This window comes from Podarcis liolepis (assembly GCF_965112155.1).
Source record: "Podarcis liolepis genome assembly, chromosome: 14".
NCBI classification, from domain to species: domain Eukaryota; kingdom Metazoa; phylum Chordata; class Lepidosauria; order Squamata; family Lacertidae; genus Podarcis; species Podarcis liolepis.
Window position 1 is genome coordinate 26,139,975 of NC_139569.1, and position 20,706 is coordinate 26,160,680.

Sequence of the window (20,706 nt, forward strand, 5' to 3'; positions counted from 1 at the left end):
AATTGCTTTCTCTTTGAGTTTGGGTGCATCTCATCTGCTATGAGAGCAGGGGAAACAAATTGGAAAGAACTCTGTGTTTGTGGAGAAAGTGGATAGAGTTTCTTTCTCCCTCCTAATACTAGAATTCAGAGGGGTCATCAAGGAAGCTGCATGCTGGAAGATTTGGGATAGAGAAAAGGAAGTGCTTCCTAACACAGTGCACACTCCTGCAAGATGATGGCTTTGAAAGAGGATTAGACAGATTTATAGAGGAGGAGGAGGAGACTGTAGATAGCTATGGGGCCCATAGCTAGTATTGGAGGCAGTTGTTGGGGAGTGTAAGTGGGCAGATGGTGCACCTGTTGCACCGATATGCTGCTTGTGAGCTTCACAGTGGTTGACCACTGTAATAACAGGATAGTGGACTAGATCCAGTAGGTTCATTCCAAGAGGAGTCTCCTGCTCAAAAATAATCTTGGTTCTTTTCTTTCTGGAGGGAACAGCCTCATGTTCAAAAAGAGCAGAAGGATTGTCACCATGGCTGCCAGAGCTGTAGTAGAACGTTGGTCTGGTTCTTTTGCTGAGTGAGCAGACTACAAGTGTGTACACCTTCCCTGTTTTGCCATGATGAAAGGAGAAAGAGGTGGGGAGAAGGGTGCCAGGAGTCTGAGTCAGGAGGTGTGAACTTTTCCAATGGCGGCTGTACCTGAAAGCAGCACTGGGATGGGCTGGAAATTCCCTGTGCTTCACACACCCGTAGTGTGCCCCTCCTCCAAGTATATAAAGCCCTGCATTACTGTATGAGGGACTGGCCTTGAGCTACTTAGTGGATTCCACAATCAAGGTCCTGAGTTGTTTTTAATGCAGCTGATGTGTTGTTGACTCTTATTTCCCTAGCGACAATCTAGTAAAAGCAAGGCATGTTGTGTTTTTCCCTGCTTGCCCTGAGTGGGGATTTGTCCCTGTTCAAGGCCAACACTATCCATTTTCATCAGTGCTGATGCAAAGAGGAGAAACAGGTGAGGATTTTACAGAGAAGGTCCCTGGAAATTCTTTGGATGAGGAAGAGGCATAGTGGAAACTGCAGGTGTTGCTGGCCAAATGACGCAGTGCTGAAACATCAACACACACTGTGTTGGCTACAAGTGATATTTTGCCCTGAGATGTTTTGGGTTCCCAACATGCCAGTGCTATTAAGCAGATAAGGGTCTTTAAAAATAATGACGATTCATGTTATTATTTGAACTATCTTATCCTTGCTTGGTGAAGCCAAGGAGTGAGGCTCCTTGATTCTCTGGCAGAGCCACTGCACTGAGTTCTCCTTAGTCCTTGTCCTCCTCAAGCAACACAAATAGTGGCCTGGAATGTGGCTCTTTGAGTGCCCTTCCCAGGTCCTTCAGTTGAGGGCTGAAAAGTACCTCTGATCTGTACTGCACATCCCCAGGCGAGGAGGAAGGCAGCAGCTTGTGGGCAACCAAGGCCACCTGTGAAGTGTCAGAGTGCACAGCCTGCCACTGCAACACCTTTATTTCCTGTTCTTGGCCAAGGTGTCTCCAAAGTGACTTGGAGTTTTATGGTGGTTTCTTCTGGTAGTTGATGTCATCACCACCCAGGTTCCAGGCAGGGAGGAGGCAGCCAAAAGGGTTCTCCAACCCTGATACAGGGCAAGATACTTAATTGCTGGAAAAATCCACGAAGCCAGGATATTTACATATCGTTCCTTCAGAATGTTAAGTTATACTATGGAATTATTAAATCTCAGTAACTAGATCCCAATTGCTGAAAATTTGATAGAGGGACCTTACAATTGTCTAAAAATGTGTTACACATTTCTGCCTCAAAGAGGAGAGTGAAGTGTACCCCCTCCCAATTAAAGTGCATAATCCTTCAGTATTGTATATACGCAAACTAAGACTGATGACTGGACACACCAGAAAGTGGGGTATTTGTACATCTTTCTTTGGAAAAGGCAGACAGGCTGTACTGTATTAGAAACTTTAAATCTAGCACACTCGCTACTGAAGACATCCTCATTGCTTGAAAAACAGTAAAATAAGCACTAAAGGGAGGGCATCAAAACTGGAGCAAAGAACCCAGGCAGGCATGGTTCTGCAGCCTCAGGTTGTGATCTACAGCTGTTGTTCATTTGAATTAACCTTTAGGAGGGGAGGGGGATTTCCAGTGGCTGCACCCCTACTTTCAGATTGCATATGTCATACTAATAAATGCTATAGAGTCATAGAATTGTAGAGTTGGAAATGGATCTCCAAGGGTCATTTAGTCCAACTCCCTGCAATGCAGGAATCACAGCTGAAAAATCCCTGACAGATGGCCATCCAACCTCTGCTTGAAAACCTCCAAGGAAGAAGAGCCCACACCTTCCGAGGGAGTCCATTCTACTCTCAAACACTTCTTACCACTAACACTTAGTGAGAACATAATCAGCAAAGCGAGCTGTTGATCGCATAAATGGCCCATTTTTTAATCCACAACTGTTCTTTTCAAACTGGGAGCTGGACCACTCACATACACTGGCCTAGCTGTACAACCTAGCTAGTTTTGTAGGGAATGGGTGAGTCTGGCCTGTTGGCAGTTCCCTTAATTAACTTCCTATGTTTTGAGTAGCAGCTGACTGCCTAGTTCACCATCATGTGCCAAGGTGTCTTGCGTCAGAGAACAAAATCAGCTTGTTTGCCTGTTTTAAGGTTTTGCCTTCAAGAATGCCGGAGTCTTTCCACTGTGTGAGTCTTGCTGGAGAACCTTACCATGCAGAATCTCACCACTTGTTGTTTGTTTCCTTCCAGATCTTGCAGGAGCGAGGTTCAAGGATGTAACTGTGCCCCAGTATTGAATGCTGACAAGTTTTCCTTTGCATTGCCACACGAAGAGGCTTGGCACCAAGAGGATGTCGCTTGTTCAGACCATTTCTGTAGTTCTGGATTTTGAACCCTGAAGGTGGTGCTGCAGCTGGAGCTGGCTGCTTGCAGATGCCTGCCTTCAGCAGCAAGAGGGGTTGTGTTGGCTCTGGTGCCCGGTTGTGCTGATCTTAATCCCATGGAAAGAAGATTTGACTTCACTCTATGCTTTCCTTCCGAAGAGATATAGCGATGCTTTGCTGTTTGTAGGGAAACAATTTGGGTTTTAATAATTGTAGGCAGTTCAAGGTCAACATACTTGGTGCTATGAATAAATTACAGCCCACATGTGGGCACACATCCTTAAGCAGCTCCAGTTGACTGTGGCGGCTGCTGTACATTCCTTGGGGATCTATTGTAAGAATGCACTACCCCAGACTAAGGGAGGGGTGCATCTTCATCCCCCTCCTGACCCTGCTTACTTCAGTAGCCAGAGGGTATTCTCTTCTTGGGAAGAAGGTCTTATTTTGCCCACATCTCTAGGGAAGCCTTCCTCTCCAGGTAACTTGCTCCTGCAAAGGTTAACCTCCAATTTTAGCTACACTTTAGGATTGAAGCCCCAGTTAAACAAAAATAATACGGCAAATACCTTGCCTTGCACACATGTGTGCACACACGAAAACACACACACACACCAAAGTTGCGTTCTTCGTTTTTAGAAATGCCTGCAAGTATTGCTACCCCCGTGGACTCACAGCACTGAAGGTAGACATGGGGGTTGAGTCTTCATGGGTGCTCCATCATGAAGGCTGGGAATGAGAATCTCTGTGCTCAAAAGCATCAGAGTTTGTGCAGCTGAAGGCAGGAATTATTGTGATTCTTTAACAGATGTTTACAGTCATTTCTACATTCTCTTATCTATGCAGTTCCTTCTGATGTTTGGCAAGTACTGTCAATAACACTTGTGGTTTCATTGAGAGAGGCTTGTGGTAAATGTGAAGAAACACAACTGGAGCTTTTTAGTGTACTGTGTTTAAATGAAACCATTAGCATGTCTTTTGAAAATAGGTTTAAAGGAGTATATACAGATCTCTCTACTTCATAGAGCACAGAGAGGAGCCCTTGCTTGTCTGAGGCTCTCTTAACATGCTACCTATATTTTAACTTTCATTAAGCAACTCACAGAAGCTGTGTGTATACACACCCCTTCCTTTTCCATTCAGATGTGTGGAGTCCTCACAATCTTGAAGCATCCCTTGTCTGCCTGCATTTTTGATCTGGTTTTTGGCAAACCTTTTCTGCCCAGTAGATCAGCAAGTGGGCCATTTGTCTTTTGCCATGGAGACTGGTCTGCACAGAAAGTTGCAAGGCCCTCCTCAACATTGAGTAATCCGTTTGTCTTTTTTAAGATGTTAGCATTGAAATGAATTTACTAAAATGTAATTCTTCTGAAGGGTGAAATGTTTCTACTTTTATACTTTTTTAGGCATCTGTGTTTGATTACCGTAAAGCGAACGCCAATGTGCTAAGAGATCACATTTCGTGTACGTAGAAAGAAATGTTACTGCGAGTGTGTCTGCGTGTGCATTTGTGTGTGCACGCGCACATATATGCAGATGCAAAGATGGCTCTTGAATTGGCTGAACAGGCCTTGTTCTCCTTCAGGCCCCACCGTTACTGTGACGCATTCTGCCAGGGCAGCCTGAGTGACTGACTCGAAAGGCCTCCATCTCCAAACAGCCTTTCCTTAAAGGTGGTGCACATGCCTGTCCAGAAACTGCCTTTGAATGTTTTTGCTGTAAGTAGCAAAGGATTTGACTGACACAAATTTCAGGCTTGAGGGGGGGCAGCAGCAAAACATGGTGAGTGGAAGGAGGTGGAGCACAGAAGCAGCCACTCTGTCCATCAAGTGGCCAGTGAACATGTTTGCTGCTTTGGGGTGGGATTTCCCACCTTGCTGCCACTGTCCCCTTATGTCCTTGGAGGAGGGGATTTTTGATGTTCCTCCTGTTCCCCCTCTGACTTTAAAGCCAGAAAGCATCAGGAGACACTTTGGAAGGGGCTGAAGCCAGCATCTGTCAGGGTGATGATTTTGGCTGCAGGCAAGGTTTTCTCTCTGCATTGGTTTGGCTTCTTACTGAACGCAGAAAAAGTTTTAGCATGTTGAACAGTATGAAATTTAAGTTGCATCCTAGGATTTAAACCTTGCAAGTGTGGAATCCTTTTGTATTCTTCATGATTGTGGAATGTGGTCTGTGGTATAAAGCTTAGCATGTTGAGAACCTCAGCTTCCATTGTTGGCTTAAGAAAAAATACAGGTTTCTTGCCCTCGTGATGGGTAATGTAGGCAGTGTGAGGAGAGCTCAGAAAGCAAGTGGGTGCCAGACTGGGCTTTCCTATTCTTTGTGGCTCTACTTCTGTCTCCCAGAACTGCCACCTCAGGCCTTTTATTCTCTCCTTTTCCCTTTGTTACTTGTCTGTAGGCTCCTGAAACTTGGAAGCCAGGTATCTTTTAAAAATTAGGGGAAGTATTTAAATTGGCACTGCAGAAGATCACTTTCTTTGGTACAAATTTTAGATTGTACCAAAAACCCTATACCATGAAGTGTAGAGGACAGCAGGTAAAGGGCTACCCAGGTGCCTTCTGCTTCTTTGCTAAGGTTCTTTAAGGGGAGAGAACAGGTGCTCCTTTCAGCCACTTGCCACTTTCCTCACTTCAGTGGGTTAGTGTCTCTATGCATTATGCAAATTACATCCCCCCCTTGGAGAACTGGATAGATTTCAGCAGCTTAAAAAGGCAAACTTTCCCATTGCCTGTGGGGCCCTCCTGTCTCTGGACTCTGAAATACTAAAGTGGAGACAGACAACTTTTGTTGCACTGCTCAGCTGTAGTTTAGCCTCAGCTTTGCCTTCATTTTACTCAGTTTTTTAAAAGAAATGTCAATTATTTATTTAAAAAGGGGGTGGGGAGAGCAAATGTGAAGTTTCTCATGTAAACAAGGGGCTTGAAGGCCTGCCAGTGTGGTGTAGTGGTTAAGAGCGGTAGTCTTGTAATCTGAGGAACCGGCTTCGCTTCTCCGCTCCTCCACATGCAGCTGCTGGGTGACCTTGGGCCAGTCACACTTCTTTGAAGTCTCTCAGCCCCACTCACCTCACAGAGTGTTTGTTGTGGGGGAGGAAGGGAAAGGAGATTGTTAGCCGCTTTGAGACTCCTGAGGGGGAGTGAAAGGCGGGATATCAAATCCAAACTCTTCTTCTGCCCCCCCCCAAGAGATAATTGACTCTCAAGGCGCAAGAGGCCCTGCAATGATGCCTGACAACAAAAGAAATAGATGCTTCAGTTACATCTGTGCTCATTTAGCCATGCAACTTTCTGTCTTGTCTGTCCCATCCCTTGCTGCCATAAGCTGTCATTTAGTCTGGAAAAAACATGCCCCATTTCAGACACTTTCCCCTGCAAGAAAGATAAGTTTAGAGGCACACATACAACCATGGCCTGACACCCGGATGCTGCCATTCCCTGACTCTCACATATTTTAGTAAAAGGTGGGTAGAATGAGTAGAGAAAATTGCTTTTGTCGCAAGAGGAGAGATCGGCCCAAGGCCTGCTGTGTCCTTGTAGAGGGTGGGAGAGAGAACACTCCTTTCTCACTGTCAGAGCTGCCACTTAACAAAGTTGAGTGTTGCCAAACATTCACATGCTCTCCTACCCCAGGAGTGGCAGCTGTTGCCTCTGTTTCATTGCAAGGTTCTTTCTGCTAGTATGCTGGTCTCTGGAGCAAATGATCTTGCGCACTGATATAGGACTAGGGCCAAACTATGCTCACACATAGGACATCCACACCATCAGGCATTCTGTGCAATTGCTACTTGTGTGTAGGGGTTCCCTTGCAGACAGCCAAAATCAGTCACCGTCAGAGGGTAGGACTGGTATGGCATTAGAAAGAGATGCATGGACTCCCTCTGGCTTAAAACCAATAGTTCCCTGCATGTGAGTTAACACCTCAATTCAAGGAGAAATGGAGTTCCTTTGAAAGGCTGTAGTCCAAGTTCAGTCTTTGTCTACTTCTTGGACCTTCCTTCAAATTCCATTTTTAGTGCTGTTGCTGAACTGAGATATTTTTCACAGCCTGGGCTACTTTACCTGCTTGCAAACAGAAAATGGATTTGAAACAAGCCTGGAAGTGGTTCTTTGCTTATTCAGTTCTCCTTCACTATCTTGGCCATCTCTGAATCCTGCTTTAGAGCTGCCGTTTAAGATGTTGGTAATGCATTTACTTAGGGAAACATGGGTGCCTCAAGCTTTGTGACAACTTGCTCCAAAAATGAGGGCTGAAAGGGCTACCTGGCTGTAATTGTCATGCAGTAGGAATGTCAAGGGCTGGCCTTTCCACAGAACTTGAATGCAAGTTAATGAAAGTTTGCTTGCATTTCAGTGGGGCCCTAATCAAGAAGATGCATTTGCTTGTGAACATTCCATCATTTACAAAACTGAATTGTCATGTGTGGAAAAGTGTGTTTTCTGTCCTTCCATAGGGTAGAAAACAGGTCATTGCTTGGGGCCAAGTTTATCAAAGGCAGCGTTTTCACTGTGCTTACAAAGGACTAGATTTTCTGTGCACCTGGACAGGAAGCAAATCCGAATACTTGATGCATGCTTTACTTTTTAAAACTTAACTACAAACCTAGAATTATTGCTACTACTAGTCAGGGGGGTCTGTGTAGTGCATCCATGAGCAGAGGCACTCCTGTGCTTTTGAATACAGCAGTATGAGTGGGCTTCCCAGGAAGGGCACTTGGTTGCCTTTTGGTCTGATCCAGGAGGGTTCTTCCTACATTAAAACTTCCCAGGTAGACCAACCAACAGGAGAGGTGAGATCATCACACTGCCTTCCTCTGTGCTCTGGAAAGGTTGACCCTTTAAAACACTGATGAGGAGAGGCTGGTTTGAAATTAGGCTCTCCCTGTGCCTCCCCCCATACCCCACCTGTTTGCTTTCTGCCAGGGTGGGGGAAGCAGTGACATCAATTATTTTTTTTAAAAAAAGTGGTACAATCTTATCTTCCAGACAGTGGATTAGCAATAGTTCTTTTTTGCACCAGTTCTTTATCTTTGAAGAGTACTTTTTGCAGCAGTTTGACACCTGGCATTGCACCCTTCCCCGCCTCTGTACTTTTGGCCTGGCTGTGAGCAGAACAAAATGAAAGATTTCTTAGAGGAGTCCCTTTCGAGGCATCTCTAGTTCGTTTTCAGGTGGATGTGTCACTTCTGGAACAAATATATTACTGATATGTGTGGATGTTTTAAAGAAAAGTTTCGTTACACTCGCTCCTTGTAAAGTGCATGAAATAAACGTCTCCTTTCTAACAAAGCTGCCGTTGTGGGTCTTGGTTTCTGGGGCTGCGCTTGCAGGGCGGTGTCGGAGCGGTGTCCCAGCCTCTTCAGGGCGCAGCTGGAGTTCGGCTTCCAACCTCGCTGCTCCAGCCAACCCACCGGCCGTTCTTCGGCTCTGCTCGCGCAGGGAGGGTCGCATCTTGGCCTCGCAGCATTACTACTACTACATTTATTACATATTTTATTATTATCCTCCCCCATCTGGCAGGATTTCCCCGGTGTTCTCCACGTGTGGCCCACTGTGGGGGCGGAGCTTCCCAGCCAAGCTCCAATGGGGAGGAAGGGGAGGGGCAGTCGAGCCCCATCCGGGTTCTCAGAGCGACTCCCGTCATCATGGCAACCAGCCCCACCCCCAGAGGTGGGCTCACCGGTTGCCCAGCTCCGTGGATTGGCGGGGAATTCGCTCCGCCCCTGGGCGGAACCTACTTCTCTACCCGCGCAGAGTCGGCCCGCTCTGAGCTTCCAGGCCTGGCTGTGGCGCTGAAGTGCGCGCGCACCGCGCAGGCGCCGTTTGGCGGACGGGTCGCGCCGAGGGACAGGCTGCGCCGACGCGCTCCGCTTCCTGCGAGGGAAAGTCCAGGCTTGAGACAAAAGGGGGGGAGGCGAGTAGGGAACATCCGGGTCATTCGCCGCCGCCGCCGTCGCCTGAATCCGGGACACGCGCGGGAGCTGCTGCTGCGGCCGCTACACGGTGAGGCCTTTGGCGGGAGGACGCCTAGGAAGAGGCCGCGGGCAGGAGCGGGAAGCGGAGGAGGCGGCGGCGGCGGACTGGGCCTAGAGGCAGCCCTGAGGCGGAGAGGAAAACGCGCGGCGGAGGCCTCTCAGCCCGCGGAGCGGCCGCCTTCTCGGCCTCCTCCCGGGGCTCCCGCTGGTCCCTCAAGGTCAGGCCTGGCTGCTCGCGCTCCGCCTCCGGGGCGAGGAGAAGGCCGGGCCGGGCCCATAGCCGGGTTCCGCCGAGGCGGGGCTGGTTGCTCCGGGGCCGGGCCTTCCTGCGGCGGCGGCGATGCTCCTAGGGCTCGCACGGGACTCCTAGGCCGCGGTACTTCTCCGACCTCCTCCCCCCGCCCGCCCGGTTGCTGGACTTGGAGAGGGAGGAGGCGGCGGGAAGCAGCAGCGCCCGGGGAAGGGGGGAGAGGCTCAGGGTCCTGGGATCCTTCTTTCTCTTCCCCCTCCCTCTCCCGCCTCGTCGGGAAAGCTGACAGTTTCCGGGGCTGCGGTGGCAAAGTCGCCCCAAGACGGTTTTTTGCGGCCCATTAGGTGGCGGCGATGCGGAAAACTTCAGCTGCCCTGACTGGCATCTGTTTTGTCTTGCAGAAGGACCTTGAATATGTCGGGGATTGCGCTCAGCCGACTTGCGCAGGAGAGGAAAGCCTGGAGGAAGGACCACCCGTTTGTAAGTGGCAGCATCTCCCACTATGAAGATGAAGAGGAGGGTTTTGTTTCTAACATAACTCCAGCCCCTTTTAGGTGTTCCAACATTCCAAAAGAACCATTAGCTCAGCAGAGAGGCTTTTTCAAAAAATGAAATAGTTGATAATAAGTGAATAAGCACAGTACTTAATCTTGCATTAGTAAAAAGTATGTAGAATCTGTATTTAAATGCTAAATAGAAATAGCCACCAAGGAAAAATATATACATTTTTTGAAGAGACACATTTTAAATGATTTTGTTTTTTTAAAAAAGCTGCACATTGTAAACAAATGGTTTTCAAAGGCACCCTGAGCGCCTTTAATCAGGGCAAGTGCCTGTATTCTTTCCAAAACTATAAGCAGCTGTTGGACACTATTAGTGGCTCACTAGAAACTGGCTAGTGGTGAGCCACAACCAATATTTTACACATTTCTGTTCTACAACAAATAATAAACAAAGATGATCACTTAGCTATTGCATAAAAATGCACTTGATTTTTCTCTGAAATTCTAGTCTCTGAATGTCTTCAACATGCTGATAAAGTATGTACACGGCCACAGTGAGTCTGAAGTCCTAAACAGTGTAATATTGTTGGCCATACTCAAAGTTGACCTAAGAGTACTGGGCTTAAGGTAGCCATGCCCATTAATTTAAATAGGCCTACTGTGAGTAGGACTGACATTGGAGGAGCACAAGGTTCTGTGACTATCCTTTTCACTAGCATACACTGTATGTTGTCATGATATCTCACATCATCTTCAGCTAACCTTTTAATTGTTTTAGGGTTTTGTAGCAGTACCAACAAAAAATCCAGATGGTACGATGAATCTCATGAATTGGGAATGTGCTATTCCAGGAAAGAAAGGGGTAAGGTTTTGGATGCCTACAAACATTACTGTTCTGTTCTTGGAAGATAGTATTTTATGTTTGGTCTATACTAGTTTAAGGGTACTTCTGTTATATCAAAATGATTTCTCCCATCCGTAAAAAATACTTAGTTAAATGACTAAATGTCCATTCACGCCAAAATTACTGTTAACTGCAAAAAGGAATCATCAATCTGTGTCCTAGTTATTTCTCAGCTGGATGTTTGATTGATCGTTCTGAAACAGTTTGCTGCTTGTCTCCTAATAAACTCTCAAGGCAATGGAACTGAGTGGCCTGGGTGTCTCCATTGGAGAGCATGAAGATGCTTTTCAGAATTCTTGTCATTCTGCTCTTAACAGGAAAGTTTGTGTTGGCAAGACTGGAGTTGTATCTACTCAGTAACGGTAGAATAGGCTAAAAAGGCTTGTATGGAAAGAAATGTTAGCATGTTCTTAAAATGAGGGAGATTTAAAGCGGCTGTAAGAGAAGCAATATTTTAACCTGGTGTAAATCTTTCACAGTGGATTTGCAATACTTTGCTGCATTAGTTGTCTATCTTGAAGTATATATGTGTGTGTTTGTAGCTGCCTGATATTCTCATTATACACCTCTGGAGAGTATGCTAGCCTAGGCAGCTTGGTCCTAGATCACTCAATATTTCTAACCTATGCTATGCTCTCCTGACAGACACCATGGGAAGGAGGCTTATTTAAATTACGGATGCTTTTCAAGGATGATTATCCCTCCTCACCCCCAAAATGTAAGTGAGATTAACTCATATAAACTGCCTAGAAATATTTTTTGATTAAGCAGTATTTAAATCTTGCAAAGTAAACAAAATAATGAAAGACTTTCAGATTAAGGTTGTTAAATGATGTAGTGACCCTAGCAACACAATAGTTTGCCACCTGTGTTGTGAAATCCATTCCTTTCACAGGATGCTTTCAATAGTGGCCAGATCTAAAAGTACTTGAAGAAATGTATTATTTCTCTACCAGATTTCTTCGTTTTTGCCTGTACAAATATTAGGAGTCCCTGGAATAGGAGAACAAATTGTCCTGAACCACTGGAGCGCTGTCTTCATTTTTTCCTTTGCCCCGTTTTGTCCTGAAATTGTTTGATTTCTTATGGATAGAAGCTCTGGAAAGTGGCCCTCAAGTGACAAACAAAAGCTGTGTTGTTGTTTCACAGTTTCTGGTGTCCCCAAGGATCCTTAGATGTTAGGCTGCTCCAAGTTTGCTGCTCTTAATAGTTTTTTCTTTTTAACATTCTTAATAACTGCCTTGAATGATCTTTTGTGCAACAGGTAGAAAAATATTGTAATAATATTTTAATATTTTCCCTTTTGGTTTAAAACGAGGATAAAGAGATGAATTTTTAAAGTTTATTTCTACTGATATTTTTTTTTATGATTGCCCCCCCGATGTATTTCACGGTTTCTATTTTAGTTGTAAGCTGCCTTGAATCCCTGTGATAGAAAAAGGTGGTATATAAATAAACATAATAGTAGAGGTATATAACTTTCTAGGCTTCATTGCCTGTTGCCCTTATTTGAATTCACTGTTTTCTTTATTTCCTTGAATGTTTCACTTGCTCTTGTTAGGAATGCATCCAGAGGACATATTTTCCCCTCACTTGCTCTCCACTCCCTCCACTTTAAGAGTGTGTGTGTGTGTGTGTGTGTGTGTGTGTACGCGCGCGCCTTTCTCCTAAGCTGCAGTTCTTCAAATTGTAGGTGGTGGTGACAGCAACAGCTGTTCTCAGACAGCATCCCCTGAATGAGAGTGATGAGCAGTGTGTTGATTGGTTGATCGAAGTGTGATTGTTCCAAATGAATTTACTTGAGGCTCCTTTGATTCAGCAAGGGATTGATTCAGCTTTCTGCCTAAGAGCAGCAGAAGCCCAGCAGATGTATCCCAGTGGGATTTTCTCACCCAGGTTTTTAAGCGCAAATCACCCTCTTCCCTTGCAGCCTGGGAAAGCGCAAGTTGTGTGATGGCAAAAAGTTTTTTTTATCCTACAGTGGAGTAGTCACATGATGACAGATGAAGCCTTTCCACATAATTGCTTGGCTTTATGTCTGAACTAGGTCTTCTCTTGTGCAGGCAAATTTGAGCCACCCTTATTTCATCCAAATGTGTACCCTTCAGGCACTGTGTGTCTGTCCATCCTAGAAGAGGATAAGGATTGGAGGCCTGCAATCACAATTAAACAGGTATGCATATTTCTCTACACAAAAAACAAGCTACAGGAGGCTGGGATAGACACTTCCCTGGGTGGGTTTAAATTGAGCCAAGTGCCCCTTTTCTTGGCAAAAATTACAGAAATGCAGGAAGCTAGTATTGCCTGCTCTGAATGGCAGTCTATTTCCAGGCAGATAATTCTTCCCTCTCACCTACTGTGCATTTCTTGTACCTGGAGATTAAGCCTGAGACCTTCTGCATCCAAAGCATATATCTTACCAGTGAACAGTGCTCCCTGGCAGCTGTTGATTCACATAGTTCCTGAGCAAACATGCATACTGAGTGGCGGAAGTAGTTAACTCATCTGGTTGCAGTTAACCTGGGAGTCTTGCTGCCTTGAAACATAGCCCAAAACCTCTGGTTATGTGGCCATCATACTTTTTGCTCTAGAGAATATATAACTGCTATGGGAAGCAAAACAATTGTGGAATCTAGAGTTTCCATAAGAACACTAGTAAATAGAGAGGCTGCAGTCCCTTTGCACCCTGAACTCAAGTCCCTTTCATAAGCATACTTAGGGTTGGACTTTACCTGCCTGGAGCTTTCCAGAAAGCAAGAGTGCTCTCTGGCAGGACAATGAGTTGCGTGCAACGTTAGTCAAACTCAGTGGGCAATGTTAGTCACACTTGGGGTGGACTTCAGTTGGCTACAGTCCATGTTTCTCCATGACATGAGAAGCCAACGTGTACACCCCAAATCATTGGAACAGCGGGATATAATTCAGTGTACTTGGAAAGGTCTTGGGTTCATGTTTGAGACTGTTTTGAGTGGAATTTCTGTCTTTATTTTTAGAGAGCACTGAATAAGCTAAATAAAGAATTTGATTTAAAATAAAAATGGTTTAGTATATATTTGATTCAAATTCATTGTGGCCACACAGAGAGCTTCTAATGTTTCAACTGCATTTTCTCATGCAGACTAAAATCTGTTTTATAGCAATATTTGCGTGAAGGGTGTTTCTTTTCTTCTGTGCTCATAGATCTTGTTAGGAATCCAAGAACTCCTAAATGAACCAAATATTCAGGACCCAGCTCAAGCAGAGGCTTACACAATTTACTGGTGAGTAGACGTCACCTGCTCTGATGTGATACCCCTTGACAATTGCAGTCACAGTAGACTGGTGCTTCCTCTCAAAAGACAGAACCAAATATCCACCATGTCTCTTTCCCTGTCAATCATAGTAGGTAAGCATTTGTGTAACACTTTGGGGCTAAACTAGACAAAAATGCAGGGTTTTAAAAATGCAGGAGGCAGCTGCTTCAGAAGTTGGAGTGAATCGCTGCCCTTCCTCCAAAATTGTTTGTGTTAGGAAGGAGCTGTTGGCACCAGTGAGGCTTCTGTGCAAGTTGGTAGAGCATGAGACACTCAATCGCAGGGTTGTGGGTTTGAGCCCCATGTTGGGCAAAAGATTTCTGCATTGCAGGGGACTGGATTAGATGACCCTCATGGTCACTTCCAACCTTGCAATTCTTCGATTCTGTGAAGTGCTTCACCTATGTTAACCATGTTGCTTGTAAAAATGACACCTTCCTAATTCATATCCATACCCCTTTCCATCTCCAGTCAGCAACTCCTGGGAGATCTGTTAGATCCCAGTGTTCTGAGTATTCTGCATGTGGGGTCTTCAGTGTTTGATTATCTCAAGCTATGGGCTTGATACAGAATGCCTCATGCAGAGAGATCTTTAAAAGTCAAGTCACCTTTCTCTTTTTAGCCAAAACAGAGTGGAATATGAAAAGAGGGTTCGAGCACAAGCCAAGAAGTTTGCACCATCATAAGCTCCTGTCATCCAGCATCTTAAAGGAAGGGATTAATTGGCAAGAACTTGTTTACAAAACTTTTGCAAATCTATTGTCACTATGTACAATTAATAGTCACTTAGGGGAGGGGATTGTATGTGTGCCATTTTCCATATTCGCCACTTGTATACAGTTCTAAATTTGCTGAATTGCCCCCCGTTTTTTCATACAGGGTCTCTTCCTTCAGTCTTTTGTATTTTTGATTGTTATGTAAAACTTGCTTTTATTTTAATATTGATGTCAGTATTTCAACTGCTGTAAAACTATAAACTTTTATACTTCTATAAATTCACTAGTATCTCTAGTTTCTTTGCTTTCTGATGCAGGCATGCTTTAAACTGTTTAGAAGTATATTTTGCCTCTACTTGGCTGTAAGAAGAAAAGAAAAAAACATGCCCTCCACCCCCTTTTTTGATTTCTACCAATAATAAATTAGGTTGTTGTTGCTTAAAAGCCTCCAGATCCAAAGTCAGCCAGCATCTTGATTCTGCATCACTTCCTTTGTGTTTATGGCGTTTTGTCTGTGTTGCTGTTTAGAGTAAATAAACTTGTTTCTATAAAGCTTTTTTGTCTCACTTTCTTCCTTTAATATACTTGTCACTTTTGGAGTGACCTCTCTTGCAGGCATTCAATGGCTTTGGGAGAGATATCATGCCATGGTCATTCCAGGCAGCAGGAGTTAAAAAAATCTGTGTGAGATCTTGAAAAGCCACTGGTAGTTAGTTCCATGTGACCATACTGCTGTATTCAAGCATCCAACATACAATAGCGCATCATTTGGCTGCTTGGCTTAATAGGATGAAAGGACAAACTAACCAAAGTTTGGTACATTAGTGTTTATTCCACTCCCATGAATATACATGTTGGGGGCAGGGGTATGCTTTTCAACATTGCCATATAAGGATTTCCTTCCTTCACTTCAAAGCATCCTTTTAGCTGGACAATAGAGGTTGAAAATGCATGTTTCAGACCCAGTAGCTTCATTATCCTGGTGATATTCTCATTGGCTACTGTCCCACACCCCACTGGTGACCTAAGGAAGCTTAGAGTGCAGTTTCATCTTTCCTCTTGCCTGCAAAGTGAGGAATTTTTTTTTGTATCAAGGCACAAGTGACACAGGTTAAATGCTGCAATGGGCTTGGGGTGCTTTTGTAACACTGCAATTTCAGCCACCTTTGTTTTGCTACCATCTGATCCCCCAGAGGCAGCTCATTAGCCACTGTTGAAAGCTACACTGGAGGGTGGGTGGGTGGGTGGGTGGGTGGGTGGAGTCCGGCCTTGCTCCAGCAAGGTAGTCCCTTGTGTTCTTCACCCTCAGCAGTATAAGAAGGGTCAGGGTGCCTGCCCATCTCACCTGGAGCTTCTCATTCAGCATCTGCATTCCCAGCCACCAGGCCACAGCCTCTCTTGGGTATCAGGAGAGGTACTGCATTGAGAGGTGGAGGCGTTACTTTCAGGGAACCTCTCCCAGTTTATTTCCTTCCAACATCACAACATAGTCTACTAGTAGAAACTAACTGAAATGGTGATTTGAAAGCGTGCCACAGTTGCAGCATATGGCCACTACAACAGAAGAGAGACGGTGAGGCCCCATTTGCTAGCAGTAAGTGGGGACTGCTATCGACAGAAGGTTCTCAACCAACTTTGTATATATTCTTAACCCACTGGGGTCACCAGAGCAGAGTGCAGTCAAGCCCAATCCTAGACAGGCTTTATTTAAAAGCAAACCCCATCACTGAGTTCAATGGGACTTACTTCCTTGTAAGAATGCTCAGGATTGGAACCTTGGTTTATTTTTAGTTTTCTCCCACACAGCTGGCTTGCTGTGTGCAGCACATGTTGCATTCAGGTCCTCTGAGCTGCTACTCTTTCCATCATCATCCTCATCAGATGTTTCTTCATCGGAACTTTCATCACCAGCAGTTATTCTATGAACAGAGATCAGTGTAATACAAACCAAGAAGGAAAAGGAAAATGAGACACTACTGCTATGTCAACTCAGAAGTAAGCCCCACTAAATTCAATGGACTTGTTCCCTGGTGGGTTTAGGACTGCAAACCTGAAGCTCTTACCCTGAAGCTCTGGCAGGCCTGTTGGGATTAAAAAATTCTTTTCCAGAGTCAATATCAAAGGGGTCTGTGGAGAGAAAAAAGCAGAATGGTAAGCTATTGTTCCAAGTTTTTTCTTCTTCTCTAGAACCATATGTATGCGGTTACATCCCATCTTTCAGAATGCAAATCATTCCAAGATGACTTAAAAGTAAAATCAATATGCAATAATTTACCAGTACAATGCCAATAATAATTGCCACAGGCAGTTGATGGTAGATAACTTGGGAGTGTGGGGTTGGTTTGTTAGTCCAGCTGGTGTAGTCATTGAAGGCAGGGGAGATGGGCAGAGACTTTAGTCTATATTGACAATAATTACTGCATCAAGGAAACCAGTATCACTGGCTGACAGTGAGCTACTAGGCCTAACTCAAGGTGTTAGTGTTGCCATGACAAAGCTCTAAATGTTGAGTTGAGGTGATTTAATACTTGAATTTCACTTTTCCAACAACAAATGTTGAACCATTGTTTTCTGATTACATTGAGGGGGTTTGTGGGATTTTGGAGCAGTATTTTGTAGATACCAGCCCTTTCTTGTTAGGAGGAGGTTTTTGAAGGTTGTCAAGGGCCTAGTCGCTGCTCATTTTACGACTGGATTCTTTAAAAGGGCATGTACTTGGTGGTGTGTTAGCCCAGGGCATTTCGGTGTCCCCTAGTTTGTCTTGTATTTCTTGTGTTGATATGGGTTTGTTATTTTTGTAGAAGTCTGCTAGGCGGTATAAGCCTTTGGCTTGCCAGGTTTTTATCTAGAGGTTTTGTGCTGCGTGGTGCAATAGTGGGGTGGTATGCCAGGGGGATTAGTGGGGATGGGGTTGAGGACAGTTTACCTGCTTCTTCCTTCCATGTTTTAAGCATGGTCTGTGTGAACCTGTTTAGTGTGGTAGGGATTTTCCTTAGTTTTTTTGGGGAGGAATGGGTAAGCTGTGGTGGAGGTATTTTCAATTATGTCTCTCTCCAGGTGTACTCATTTTGTCTTGTCTTCTAGAATGTATGGGATTGTGTGGGACACTTGGTTGGTGATGTAGTATAGTTCTATGCTGGGGATTCCCCCCCGCTCCTAGGGGGCACCCAAGTTATGTGGCTGACTGATCCCATATGTTCATCCCAGAAGAATGGAGCAGCTTTCTGACTGAGCACCACTTGATTTCCTGACCATGGAGGTGCGGGGGAGACAAGGGCAATGTCAAGGCATTGTTTAAGAAGACTCAAAGGTCCTCAGAAGTAAAAGTCAGTAGGTTCTTACCTAGTTCTTCTTTTTCTTTTTCTTGGGCATGAGCCAGAAACTCTTGTTCAACTTTCAGTACTTCCTCTTCACAATTACAGGCTGCATATTTCTCCAGGAGGTCTTTATTCAAATCAAGGAACACTTTCCCCCATTTAAATTTTTGTAAGAGGATTATGGCAAGATCAGAGAATCCTAAAATAAAGACAAGAAAATCTGCATTTTTAAAAAAATTACAAGGTACTTTGCAGGCAAAGAAGCTGTCGAGCCCCATACCTCCTAGTTGCTGGTGACATTGTGAAATAAGTAAGTTTTTATCTATCTATCTATCTATCTATCATCTATCTATCAGTATCTATCAATCAGACTTCATTGGCATAAAAAGTGCATTTTATACATGGATCAAAATACAACACAGTTAATGAAACATATTAAGAGGTACTTTAGGATAAAACTGTCCAGACCAGACATTGTGAGGTATGTTAAGACCTATGGTGACAATTTTATAGCATCACTCAGAAATCTTGCCACATTCTCCAATTAATCACTTGGTTGGGACAGAGGCAGGTAGCTCAAAATAAAGACAGAAATCCCTATTAAAAGTAATTGAGCAATGTGTACATTCGCATACACCTTGCTGTAAGCCTATAGCAGTGCTCGAAAGAAGGGAGGGAATGTGGAGAGAACAGACCCCAGATTCCTCAGCAGATCCCACAGACCCACAGAACATTTTCAAACTTGTCCCAGTCATCAAGGAAATATGTTTGACACTAAGGCGTGGCTGCACACAGACAGGCATGTATTCATACAGTCCACTTTACAGCAAAGAATTAGACCTACAAGCTTTTCTTCCAGCCTCACCCACAATGTAGAAAGTAGCTGCAAATGCTTCCACACAGGAGAGTTTGCAAGGCCGGCCGTAGTTGACTGGATTTGCAGCCACCAGAAAGGGCAGCAGGCGGAGATGGCTTCCCTTCATCTTGGCAAATGGCGTCTCATCCAGCTTTGCCCAAGAGCAGTCAATCACCGCAATTCCATTCTGAGCCACAATCTGTCTAAAAACACAGCAACAGCAATTTCAAACCAGGATGTTGCTGGTTTCTCACCCCACTGGAGCTGCTTTGGGATCCAGTTAGGATAGCAGATGTGAGTTGCTCAAGACCGCCAAGCCAAACTTCTCATGCAAAGACACTGGATGTGGCCAAATCTGAACAAATCTGAATAACCAAGGACTCAGCAAGTTACATCGATCCTAAGGTGTGAAGTTTCATCAGCTCACTAGCTTGCGGAAGCATCCACTTGAACACAGCCCAAAAAGAACACTGGCTGGGAACGCACCTCAACCCTGAAGTATCAGTCTTACAGGCTCCACATACTGGCCCTACACATGAGCACTAAGAAGAACGCAGCCCTGTAGCTGGACCAGCCTGTTCTTACAGATGCCTGAGGGAAGCCTGCAAGCAGGGCATGAACACAGCACTCATTCAGAGGCAGCAATAGAGACAGAACAAAACAATTATGGCTAGAAGCCACTGATAGGCTTGTCATGAATCTGTCTAATCCTCAGTGAAAATCATTCAAGTTGATGGCTATCACTGCCTCTCAGTGAGCAAATTCCAGAGTTTATTACCAGCTGTGTGAAGAGCTGCTTTCTTTTGTCTGCCCAACATTACCATTGAGTGGCCCTGAGTATAGTATAGCATGATGAAAGGTCCTGCCTTTTCCCCTCAAACGGGCAGAAACCCTCCTCCTGTCTTTGCTGGCTACCCCTTTCCTCTAGATGCCTGTAAATACAATCTGGCAAGTATCTAAAAAGGAAGTAAGGGCTTGACCTTTATTGATATTAATACATGTTCCATATTTTCTTTTAACACTATCAATATGCGTAAGAGATTCAGGAACTAAGTATTTACCATCTCAAAGGAATGGCCAGGCTACCCAGAAAAGGCAATCGTATAAAGCATTATCAGGTATCCTGGCTGACAGGAGAGAAGCAACACACACAACAAATTTCTGCGGGGGACCACCTCTTTCTGTGATGTATGTATGATGTTTTGGGGGGTGGTCTTGAGCTACATACAGGGTAGGCTATTTCAAAAGTCTATATAACTGCTTGCACACAAATGTTCTGGGTTGCTCCTCGCTCCTGAATGTGTTGAGTGAGCACCCTGTTGCAACAGTTCAATAAAGATCCGGCTTACTAGCTGCTTTGCTTCTCAGTATTCTGTGTTATTTTATCCTACCGATAGAGAACCTACATAAGGACTCTATACGGGCTCTTGGATACCCCATAAGGGAAAAGGGAGCAGATTTTCCTTCTAACACCTTCCTAGCTCCGCCGGCCCCGCTCACCTGTCTGCGGGGGAGACGAAGCGGGTGGCGGCGGGGCTGAGGATGACGCCTCCGAAGCGCTGCCCCAGGCGCAGCGTCCGCACCAGCCCCTTCCTCGCCAGCCGCCGCCCCGTGCAGCGCCGCGGGTCGCAGTGGCCCAAGTCCCACATGGCCAGCGGGGGAGAAGGCGAGGCCCGGACCTCGCCGCATCCCCGGACGCTGCCGCTGCCGCTACCCGGCTCCGGCTCGGCCGACCCCGCCGCCGCGCCCTTGACGGGGGAGGAGGAAGAGTGGCCGCGGAGCGGGTCCCCGCCCGAGATGGGGCCGGAGTCGCCGCCGGGGCCTTCCTCATCCTCCGCCTCCGCGAAGGCCTCGAGAGGGGGTCCCGGCCGGGGCTGCCGCTGCCGCCGTTGCTGCTGCTGCTGCCGCTTCCGCCCCATCTCCTCGTGTACCAAGGGGAGACGAGGCGGGTAGAGCGGCTCCCTGGCGCCCCGGAA

At 45.5% G+C, this 20,706-nt stretch overlaps 3 protein-coding genes across 8 annotated transcripts in view; 2 read left to right on the forward strand and 1 right to left on the reverse strand.

Moving 5' to 3' along the window:
- PDPK1 (3-phosphoinositide dependent protein kinase 1) overlaps positions 1-8,205 on the forward strand; it is a 45,407-nt gene extending 37,202 nt beyond the window's left edge. For both annotated transcript variants that reach the window (XM_083474053.1, XM_083474052.1), the window contains one exon: positions 2,784-8,205. In XM_083474053.1, the coding sequence (XP_083330179.1) occupies positions 2,784-2,813 (30 nt within the window). In that variant the 3' untranslated portion in view covers positions 2,814-8,205. The remainder of the gene's footprint in view (positions 1-2,783) is intronic.
- A 515-nt stretch (positions 8,206-8,720) lies between these two features.
- UBE2I (ubiquitin conjugating enzyme E2 I) lies at positions 8,721-15,109 on the forward strand. Of its 3 annotated transcripts, none has more exons than XM_083474067.1 (7): positions 8,721-8,919; positions 9,543-9,621; positions 10,423-10,506; positions 11,194-11,266; positions 12,612-12,721; positions 13,729-13,808; positions 14,464-15,109. In XM_083474067.1, the coding sequence occupies exons 2-7, from the start codon at positions 9,556-9,558 to the stop codon at positions 14,525-14,527; spliced, it is 477 nt and encodes a 158-aa protein (XP_083330193.1). In that variant the 5' UTR covers positions 8,721-8,919; positions 9,543-9,555; the 3' UTR covers positions 14,528-15,109. The 3 variants fall into 3 exon arrangements, with proteins under 3 accessions (XP_083330193.1, XP_083330192.1, XP_083330191.1); XM_083474066.1 differs by having other exon boundaries at positions 8,918-9,109; XM_083474065.1 differs by lacking the exon at positions 8,721-8,919 and adding an exon at positions 9,053-9,267.
- A 260-nt stretch (positions 15,110-15,369) lies between these two features.
- TSR3 (TSR3 ribosome maturation factor) lies at positions 15,370-20,673 on the reverse strand. 3 transcript variants are annotated; one of them, XM_083474061.1, is made up of 6 exons: positions 20,231-20,673; positions 18,740-18,933; positions 17,900-18,073; positions 16,621-16,684; positions 16,304-16,476; positions 15,370-15,620 (listed from the first exon to the last, which is right to left on the reverse strand). In XM_083474061.1, exons 1-5 carry the CDS (start codon positions 20,647-20,649, stop codon positions 16,320-16,322), a joined length of 1,008 nt encoding a protein of 335 aa, XP_083330187.1. In that variant the 5' UTR covers positions 20,650-20,673; the 3' UTR covers positions 15,370-15,620; positions 16,304-16,319. The 3 variants fall into 3 exon arrangements, with proteins under 3 accessions (XP_083330187.1, XP_083330186.1, XP_083330185.1); XM_083474060.1 differs by having other exon boundaries at positions 15,370-15,974; XM_083474059.1 differs by lacking the exon at positions 15,370-15,620 and having other exon boundaries at positions 16,000-16,476.
- Positions 20,674-20,706: the final 33 nt, after the last annotated feature.

What these genes read in the sequence shown, in the direction of transcription:
- UBE2I (XM_083474067.1), top strand. Translation starts at nt 9,556, where the DNA reads ATGTCGGGGATTGCGCTCAGCCGACTTGCGCAGGAGAGGAAAGCCTGG. An exon ending in GGAGGAAGGACCACCCGTTT is followed by an intron (nt 9,622 to 10,422) that starts GTAAGTGGCAGC and finishes TAATTGTTTTAG; the next exon opens with GGTTTTGTAGCAGTACCAAC. An exon ending in GAGGCTTACACAATTTACTG is followed by an intron (nt 13,809 to 14,463) that starts GTGAGTAGACGT and finishes TTCTCTTTTTAG; the next exon opens with CCAAAACAGAGTGGAATATG.
- TSR3 (XM_083474061.1), bottom strand. Translation starts at nt 20,649, where the DNA reads ATGGGGCGGAAGCGGCAGCAGCAGCAGCAACGGCGGCAGCGGCAGCCC. An exon ending in TTCGTCTCCCCCGCAGACAG is followed by an intron (nt 18,934 to 20,230) that starts GTGAGCGGGGCC and finishes CTGTGTTTTTAG; the next exon opens with ACAGATTGTGGCTCAGAATG. An exon ending in AGGCCTGCCAGAGCTTCAGG is followed by an intron (nt 16,477 to 16,620) that starts GTAAGAGCTTCA and finishes CTCTGTTCATAG; the next exon opens with AATAACTGCTGGTGATGAAA.